This window comes from Chelon labrosus (assembly GCF_963514085.1).
Source record: "Chelon labrosus genome assembly, chromosome: 14".
Taxonomy (NCBI): Eukaryota; Metazoa; Chordata; class Actinopteri; order Mugiliformes; family Mugilidae; genus Chelon; species Chelon labrosus.
Genome location: NC_140347.1, coordinates 23,282,221 through 23,292,385, shown reverse-complemented (window position 1 = coordinate 23,292,385; position 10,165 = coordinate 23,282,221). Strand labels below are relative to the sequence as shown.

The 10,165-nt window shown below is 42.1% G+C and overlaps 1 protein-coding gene across 1 annotated transcript; it reads right to left on the bottom strand.

Moving 5' to 3' along the window:
- Window positions 1-5,044: 5,044 nt before the first annotated feature.
- Window positions 5,045-8,967, bottom strand: paqr8 (progestin and adipoQ receptor family member VIII). The gene is made up of 2 exons (XM_084560609.1): window positions 8,731-8,967; window positions 5,045-6,894 (listed from the first exon to the last, which is right to left on the bottom strand). Exon 2 carries the CDS (start codon window positions 6,868-6,870, stop codon window positions 5,797-5,799), a length of 1,074 nt encoding a protein of 357 aa, XP_084416735.1. The 5' UTR covers window positions 6,871-6,894; window positions 8,731-8,967; the 3' UTR covers window positions 5,045-5,796.
- Between the last annotated feature and the right edge of the window lie 1,198 nt (window positions 8,968-10,165).

Below are 10,165 nucleotides of genomic sequence, written 5' to 3'. Positions count from 1 at the left end.
TTAAGTGGCTCACAGCATTCAGGCAGGTTAGGGAGGGACTCTGTTCACTGGCATCCCATCTGTTATGAAGGAGGTGCTGACACAAGCCCATAAACAGCCCATTGTGCTGTGTATCATCTCTATATCACAGCTGCACCTGAGCAACCCAGCACCTGACATGCCTGCGACTTCCAGGAATGTTGGAATACACGCTTTTGGCTGGAAAAACTAGGGCAGTGGCCTTGAAAGTCGATCAAGGGAAAACCAAAATATGAGTGCAAGAATCTTTTTAAACTGACTTAAAATAGGCATTTTGGGGACACCTGTGAGGTGACCCAGCCGGTGATGGTATTTCATGTGTGCACTATTGCTGTGCACCAGGGAGCAGCTAGTTGAATACACACACATGCACCCTCATTCATACAATATACTTACCCCTAGCAGGAGTTTACATAACTGCGGAGAGTTGGCAGCTCAAGTGAAAGTTCAGGTTTACACAAATTTAAATATGCAGTCAAGCTATGACAATCGTCTTCACACTAAAACTTTTTATATACTTAGGAGGGCAATTATGTCACTCTGAGATCTTATATAGTTAGGCATATTTACATATTTAAATGATGAGGTGGCTACCCAGGAAGAAAATCAATAACACACCACTGCTGTAATACATGCTAGCTTCTCCATCTCCATGTGGAATCATTCCAACAAGGGAGGTATTTCAGAAAAAAAGAGGATCTTTGTTCTCATGCAGGGCACGGCTTGGATCTGGATGCAAGCTACTGTTGCACCAATGTAATTGGATTAGTGTGCATCAGGAGAGCAGTTTCAGTTCTGCACATGAGGATATTTGTGCTGATCAGTTTTCACTGGCCGTGGGTTCAGTCATTAGGACATAATGTAGATAAGTTGTTCCTATAGTGGCGAGGCATCGATCAGAGCTAAATGGCTGAGCGTATGAATGTGACAACCTGAGGGACTACGAGCATGTTTCCAAAATGAATATGGTGAGCTGGTGTTGGAGACGGCATAAATGAAAGTGTGTAGTAATGTTAGTGGAGCAGGTTTTTATCTGTCTCAGACCCAAGTTTCTTCTACATTTTAATTAGCCTGCTGATTAAACGAGTATAATATATAATGTGTCTAATTTACCCCATGGTGGGTATAGGTGGAAAGCTGGGGTAGATGGCTGCAGGCATGAATGTGACAAGCTGTGACACTACAAGCATTCTACCAATATGAATTTGTGCGTGGGAGTTGGAGGGTTGTGTAGCAGGGCGTGGTGGAAAATGAGTGTGTGGTAATGTTAGCGGAGTGCATATTTGCAGCCACTCCTGCACAACACAGAGAGTTTTTGTTTGTTTTTTGTTTTGACCATTTGGGAGTTAAAACATTGCATTAAAACAGTGCAAGTGTAAAATTAGATTTATATTGATTTAAACTGATATCTGATGAGTTAGCGTTCAATAATATTCAGACTGACTTCACTTTATTCTTAAAAATGTTGCAGGTCATTGAGGGAAATACACAGATCAGCCATAATATTAAAACCACTGACAGGACTGACAGTAAATAACACTGACCATCTTGTGACAGTTCAATCTTCTGCTGGGAAACGTTTAGACCTGACATTCATGTGGATGTTACTTAGACCTGTACCACCCACCTAAACCAGATCAGGCACCCCCACCCCATAGCAATGACACTCCTTGATGGCAGCAGCCATCCCCAGCAGGATGCAGCCTGACACAGACACACACACAAAAACGCTTTAGGAACAACTTAAAAAACATGAAGAACAGAACAAGGTGTTGACCTGGCCTCCAAATTCACTAGATCCCAAACTGATCAAGTATCTGTGGGATGATCCACAGAGGCCCCTCCCCTCAACCCATAGTTTTGGAGGCACAAGGGAGACCTACACAATATTGGACAGGCGGTCATAATGTAATGCCTGATCAGTGTATGTTTTCTTACTGGGGGTTAGATGAAAATATGACCCATGTGCCTGTTGAAGCTAGGTTACCATAAGCTTAGCAATGCCAGTAAAGCACCCACCATCACCTGTAATCTCTACATATGTTTATGTGATCCCCCTGGCAGTTATGCTAGCTGTTTCCCTTGCTTCTGGGTGGGTTAAGGTAAAAGTCTTCTCCTCTAACTGTCAAAAAAGGTGGCTAAGCATATTTGCTGGAATGTCTGCAACATTTCCCTTCACATAATTGTAAAATAATGTTTTGCCTGAAGGTATACGTACAGAAAAGGTAAGGCTGGGGAACAGCAGCATCATAACTCAGCATGCACATGCACACACAGCTCACCACCCCTGACTCCTTATTAACACTTCTCTTTGTAAGGAATGACACTTACAGCACCCACACCCATTACTTGTTTAACAGCCCCATTGTGTCATGATCATCTCCTGAAGCCCTTCAGAAAAGGCAATCTACACCTCTCAGCAATGTTCATTTGTTGCCTTCGCTGAGATCTGTGTGTGAGATTTGCTCTGGGGCACAAAGAGAAATCAATAGCCACTTTTAAACAGTGGGGGACAGAAAGGAATCAGGAATCGTGGGCAATTTCAAATATTTGCAATATAATACCGAGAGCACACTTTCCTCATACAGGGGGGAATGCTGCGAACAAATAATTTATGTTTGTGGGCAAGTAGGGGGAAAAGACAATCATATCCTGATGCTAGTGAGTCGAACCCTGCAGAGGAAAGATAGATTAGAGCAAACACTAACAACAGGACCAGTGCAATGGGATCACTGTGCTTCAGAGCAGTTTCAGTTCTACATGGAAGTGAGGACATTTGGGCTGATCACACTGAAAACATCACGGGTTCAGTCATTAAGAGATTTGGGGGAAAAAATGAGAAAAGTGGCTATCAGGTGGCTACATTCTTGCATATTTTTCAATGACAACCCCCTTAAATCTATGGTGCATACAGTGCACCCACAATACTGCGCAACCCCCCTCGTGACTCCCAATCTACTGATTGTTGAATCTGTGTAGCGTGCAGCATGATGCAGCATCACGTACGGCTTAGGTTGGAGCACCCCAGAACCAAGGAACACCACTGATGTAGATAAGTTACCCCTGTAGTGGTGAGGGATCAAGCTGGGGAAAATGGGTGCGCACATGAGTGACTGAACCTGAGTGTAAGCAGGTTTCCAATACAAATTTTGTGTGTTGGTGTTGGAGGCAACAGAGTATGGTATAAAACTGCAGTGCTTGGTTATGTTTTTTCTACCATGCTGGACAGTGGATTAGCCCATTCAGTTCAATAGCAGCAAGAGTTACCAGAGAACATCTCCTATGGATCTCAGCAACTACACTGGCTCTGTCCAAAATAAGGTTAAAAAACAAATATCCTTCCAGCATCAATGTGTTCAGACAGAAGGTATGGTGAATTTTAAAAGGGGTGAAGTCGCATATATATAGTCCACGAAAAGATGTGAACAGGTATTAATGCACATAAAGAAGCATTTACGTGATCTACTGACAATATTCCCGTGGCTTTGTGAACCATCTATTTCTGAGCACAAACACAGACAGGCAGGCAGGCAAACAATACTCGAGGTACATACAAGTTGCTAGCTAGCTTATTAACGTCTTGAATAATAATTAACGTCGGGTGCCGCCGTGCCGGGCAATGTCATGGCAACAACACAACAGGAAACCTCTTCACCTGGCCAAGACATAGTCCACTACATGCAGTATAATCTTGTCTCAGAGCCCAGTTTTTTTTTCCCAAATATTAAATTTGCATACGGATTAAACAAGCGCACAAATATATAACGTGTCGGTGTGTAGTGACCTTTAGATGTGCTGGTGGATTTTGTTCATTATAAGCTTCATGTTGCTTCCTGAGCAAGAAGGTTCTGGGTTTGAATCCATGGGCCGACTGGGACCTTTCTGTGTGGAGTTTGCATGTTCTCCCTGTGTCTACGTGTGTCATCTCCAATCTGGCTTCTTCCCGCTACTACTACACATGACTTACTCCTTAAAAATTAGACTCTTTGTTTTCTTTGTATTTGTGTGTGCATCGTGTGTGTGCATACCACACAACTCATCCATACCCAGGATTCATGTCCATACCATAATAATCACCACTTTCATATTATGCCATATATGTCACATATTATTATAGTATTACCACTATATTTATCACAAATAAATGTCTTTCATGCATTTATTTATTTACTTGTTTTTTCCACCCATCTCCCCTTTTCTCCCTTACATACATATATCATCCAGATTCACCAGTTTCACTATTCTCCCACACAACACAGCACACCCTTACACACAGTCACACAGAGTACATAACCTTCTATGTTTTGTAGATGTCTCGTACCAACTGTTTTGTCCCTGTTGTGTAAACGGTCTGTTTACACAACATTAAATAAAAAAAGAACTGTGAAGTGGACCGAAGTCTAATCTTTGGCATGGTTCTGATTCTAAAATTGTTGGGCTGATCATACGGTATTCTATTTACTGTGTTTTTTTGTTAGGGATTCTGGAGAAAGTCCAGCTTGAAGAATGTTTAAAGTATCTCTGGTTATCTTCCTAAATTATAACTAAGCTAAGGAATAGCTCTGACTCATTTACTGATACCAGGCCATCCTGAAACCAGTCCTTGACCGCATTCACTAAAAACAAAAGGTGTGGCTACTGCCTTTGAAAGGGTTGAAATACAGAATGTCTCGCCTGACAAAGAACAGGCAAAACCACAGAGAGATGCTGACAATAACCTAGTTTCTCAATATGGTCAAACAGGGTTGACAAGATAAAATAGGTTTAACATCAGTGTCTAAATTCCAAGATATATTTTATATATATATAATATTATATATTTCCTGTTTTTTTGGACGTTCTATTTATGTTATCTCATGCTTTCTGTGTTGACTTGTCACATAGAGTAGTGTTATATAGTGCTTGGCATTGATGGGTATCTGGCCAGCGTAAATCCACAAAATATCACAAGTAATTATAAGTAAACTGGTCTTAACTGGTCTCTCAATCTTTATAAATCAATAGTAAAAGGGCAAAGGAGAAAATAGCCAAGGAGTCACACTGTCACCACATCTTCATTGTGGAACATGGGAAGTCATTCAGGTGGACAGTAAAATAAAAAAAGACTTGCAGTTGTTGCTTTTTGCCTCTGCAGGGCAGTGTTGTCCTCTGTTGTCTCTTCTAGCCCTCACACTTTACTGGAACTGATCTGCTGCAGGATTTCACCCACTTGGAGGACAGTCATGCCAATCCGTTTCCAGTCTGTCCCCCTGTATTAAACTAGCCTCTTTGTTCAACCACTGTCTAGCTAGCCCTTTCTAACTCCAAAATCCAGATCGGCTCTTTCACTCTCTGTCTTTTAAAGATGACACTGCCGCTTGCTTCAGGGAGCAGAGATCCTTTGTGGGAAAAAGCTTGAGAGGCAGGTTGGATAGAATTGTATCAGATTACGATTAAAGTGCTTCGTATGCATCTCCTTTGCAGCCACAGTGTTTATTTGTCCTATATGTTTTCAGAAAATATGGAACAGAAATACATTTGCATCATCATCCTTTGGCATTCTCCTTAGAACAGCCTCAGTCATCAGCAGCATTAAAATGGGCCTCAGATTCACTGTTGAAAATGTTAGCCATAATTAGGAAACTATGGGGTCCTCCGGCCAACCATTTCTTTCTTGAAACAGCATATAAGAAGCATTTTGTCTTGATTTGATCCTTTACATGCCGATTTATAATTTTTTTTTTTTTCAGACATACAGACTTTTGCACAGAAAATAAATATTACCGTCACAAACAGTTGTCACTTGTCTCTCTCTTGTTTACTCAGAAGTTTCTTGTTCATGTGCCACATTATAATTAGTGCTGTCAGGATGCAGCACGTGAACACGGCGAGGGAGGATACACAAGCCCACCACAGCTGTGTCTCTCCAAATAATTCCACTATGGTGTCCCTCCGTCTGGCGTAGTCTTGGAACAGTGCCTCCAGCTGGAAAATGGTGCACAGGGACAGAAACAGGTGGAAGATCTGGTGACCTTGGCCCACGAAGTCACAGTGGCCTGGAAAGAAGCGCTCAGGGATGGGACAAGAGAAGAACAGGGCTGCCGACAGGAAAGAGGCGATCTGCAGAGCGTGGAAGATCAGCGAAGGCTCCTGTGTCCAGGGGACTGTGAGCAAGCGGTGGACTACGGGGCTGATACCCAGCAGATATGCTAGGCTAGAAGGGATCAGCTGGCACACTTTCCGCTGCAGTGGATATGGCCGCCTGTATTTGAACTTAGCAAAGCAGCAGCCAGCACAGGAGAGCCAGCCAAGGAAAGCGACCCCGGGCAGAAACAACAGTCCAACGCTTTCTCTCCAAGCTGCCTCTGATGTGTAGAAGTAATGGCCAAGAGAGCAACCATACTGATACAGAGCCACACCCACATAGTCCATGAAGAAGAAGAAGTAATGTGCATGCTCCGAGTGTGACTGCAAAAGGTGAGCTGCCACACTGAGGCACATAGTGATTAAAGTAGACACCAAGAAGACGGTCAGAGGTAGAGAGGCTGCGTCCAAGGTGTACCCCAGGGCGCCTACGTTGGCCCACCAGTGAAGCAGCAGCATGGGGCATGTCAGCAAGTGAGTCCACACGTTCACTGTTTCATTGTGTCGCTGAAAGAGGCTGAGGAGGTAGCAGCGCCATTCTTGGTGGACGGGACGGTAGCCTGATAAGACGTAGGGCTCCCGGAACAGGCTGGGTACCTGGGAGGCTGCGACAGTGGGGCTGGGTGATGACAGGGGAGAAGGGCAGAGGTGTGAGACGCGAGGGAGGCGACGGAGTTGCTTGACACCCACAGTCAAGGTGCTGAGCCGCTGCAAAGTGTCAGCTGACATGACTTCTGGCTGGAAACCAACACTCTGTGGGAGACAAGAAATTATTGCAAGACTTTATGTTATAGGAGAGGCTGCTACATAGATAAGACAAATAAGATCTAAAGTAAGACCTTTATTGTCACTGGACAGTCACCTTTATAACAAAATTGTGACAACTGAACACAGAACACTCAAGAAAAAAGAAGATTCCTTCTTCCAAAATTATGTAATAAAAGAAACCTTCAAGGCATTAAGAGATTAGATTGTGTCAAGTAATCAGTATGATTTAATTAAAGAAATATATTGAATATGATGGATATTCAAAGTGAAATTACACATATACTTAGAGTAGCACATATAGATTAGAAGCTGAGGGACGTAAGTTGCTCATATGGTTGTTGAGTGTCCTAATAGCTCATGGATAAAAACTGTTTTTCTGTCCACTTGTTTTGGTTTTGATGCTTCTGTATCTCCTTCCAGAGGGCAGCAGGCTAAGCAGATGGTATCCAGGATGGAGATGGCCACCGATGATTTCTCTGGTACTGGAGAGGCAACGAGAGACGTCATCCAGGCAACGAGAGAGTCAGTTTCAGCTGTAGCCTTTTTTTTTTGTTTCATTGTCACCAGCAGCCTCTCCTCCAGTTTGTGAGGAGTTTGTAATCTCAGGAAGTGAGATTACAAACTCACTCCTGCTATGGCGTTGGCTAACCAAGATAATGCGCAATTTATAGTACCACACATTTGCGACGTAGCTCCAGGGTCATCCGAGGAATTTGAAAGTGGGGATTCTCTCAACACAGTCACCGTTGATGTGGAGGGGGCAGGGCCAGTTTTTCCCTCCCCAAATTGATGACCACCTCCTTGATTTATTTTTATTTTTTCTCCTCCTGTTATGAGCCCCAGCATAGAGTTCAGTGGATATTTGAAAAGTGGCTGATTATTGAGTGATACCATGCTGCATTATCTATTAGGGACACACCATGTGCTTTTATATCATATCAAGACATTTTTAGCATGCACCAATCAACAGCATGAGGAGGGGGGTGGGAGGATAAAGAGAAAGTCTAAGCTTAAAACAAACTGAGTGGGATTAAAATCTGGGGAGAATTTTAAGTAAGCCTCCTACAAACCAGTCAGAAATACACTGTGGAATTCCTACTGGCAGAGACCAAGACTGGTCCGCATATGCTGCTGCTGTAAATCTCTCTGCATTTTAAATGAAGGTACCTGCATGTGAAGAATGTTGGTCTGGGGTGAAGAGTTTTAATGGAAGTCTCTTGGCACATTACAATTAAAAGGTCACAGTACACGCAGCAACAAAAACAATACACAACACAGCTACATCACAATAGGGAGACATTCCTTCCCACTTGAGTCATGTTGTAAATTGTGGTCCAACCTGTAGTTATCACCATGCTTTTGTGACAGCTACACAGAGAAGAGTGACAATGACTGATGTCACATAAAGTCTTTAGCACAAACAGAGGCAACCGGACAAACACCCTCCAATCTGAGCATGCACTGCTTTTCAAAACAATCTCTGATCTAAAAGGTGTGCCTTTCTGTTGTTAGTCATGGAAACAATATTCTTGACACTGCTCTTCTAAACACCTGCACCAATACACATCTTCTAGAACAGTTTGGAAGTGACAAACAAGGTGACACTGTAGCTCGTGGGATTTAGGAAAGAACTTAGTCCCCGAAAAACCAACTGATCACAGTTAAATAGCATAATCTAAGAACTGAAATGTTTGTTTTCTTAAATATCTTTAGAATTTGCAAGGTCGACGTAGTATGTATAAAACACAAGCTGATTTTTACATTACTTATATGTCACACCAGACACAAATGCCAAGGAAACAAAGGGTGAAATGGTCTCACCTGTATCAACAGGACACCTGTTACTGTTCCAGAGTTGCACGTCTCTGCAAGAGGAAGAAAGGGATAAAAAAACCTATCTACACTACAGGTTTTCCTCCCATAGGAAGAGCACAGACCCTGATGTCTGTTGGAGGTTTCTCAGGGTGCTGGAAAAAGAAAAGGTGTGACCCAACAGCCTGTGGCTGATGATGTGGGTGGGGTCAAAATATCAGCAACGCCCCCAGGTGCAGTCATGATCAGAATTTATATTCAAGTTAAGAGACTTTTATCAATGCCTTCACTGCAGCATCAATAATGAACAATACACTTACCTCTGCATTGTTAATTTTCGTTTAAGATTGTTTTTAAAATGCAAACTGTATTTGTTACCTATGTATTAATTATACTGCTATTTCTGTTCAAATAAAAAAGTGTGACATTATTCATATTTATTGTTGACAAAACTCAGACAGAACATTTTGTTAATATTAACCGGAATATACCACATTATTTCATACATACAGCACATTATGATGGTTACACTTCCAGTCCTATGTGTTTCTCCATCTGCTGTCCGATACTGAACACTGCATGTTCAATACCAAACAGTCTGACTGCTTTCTTCACCACTGTGCGCTCAGTTATCAGACAAGATGATGATAAAATCCAGGCAATTTGATGATGTTCACACAACAGATATGAGAAAACTGTGATCAAATAAATTAAACATTGTTCAAAGTTTATTCAGAAGGGACCCGTATTATAAGGCCGTGCTCTAAACCTTATGCAGTGAGTGCACGCATAAGGAAATTTAGGAAGATCAGTCCCAATATTTAAATTTTTTTAATTTCATTTTACCTGTTGTGGGTGACAAAGTTGTTTCTGTGTTAATGCAAATTGAAACCAAATAGGTTATTGACTAGATGTATAGGACTGGGGCACAGTTATGGAATTTGTTGATATCAAATAACTTATTTCTGATCATTTTTCAGTGCAACATGATTAATATCTATAAACACAGGTCTTATCAAATCTTTACAAAAAAATGTTGAATGAAACAGGTGTATCCTTGATTTGACTTTGTGGAGTTTATTCTACACTTCTCCTTAGTTACAATTTTGATACCTGACTAAGTAAATTGATAGGTTTCTTTTGTTAAATGTGTGGTAAATGGTTTGATGTCATGTTGTAGCACAGTCTGTAAGGTCATAAAATAAACATACAAACGTGAAAAATGTCGCCATCTCCTGGAAGGAAATAAAAGAAAAGAAAAAAAAGAAAAAAAAGCTTTCCTTCCTCTTTCAACAGCCCACCCCTTCTTGCTCCGTTTTGGCGGGAGTTCTTCAGCAGGGCGGGGTCACGTGGTGACACGAGGACTCCATTGGACGGCTGCACGTTTACCCGCCGTCTATGCAAAGGAGCGCGTGCCATTACGACCAATCGCGTCTCACGCTCT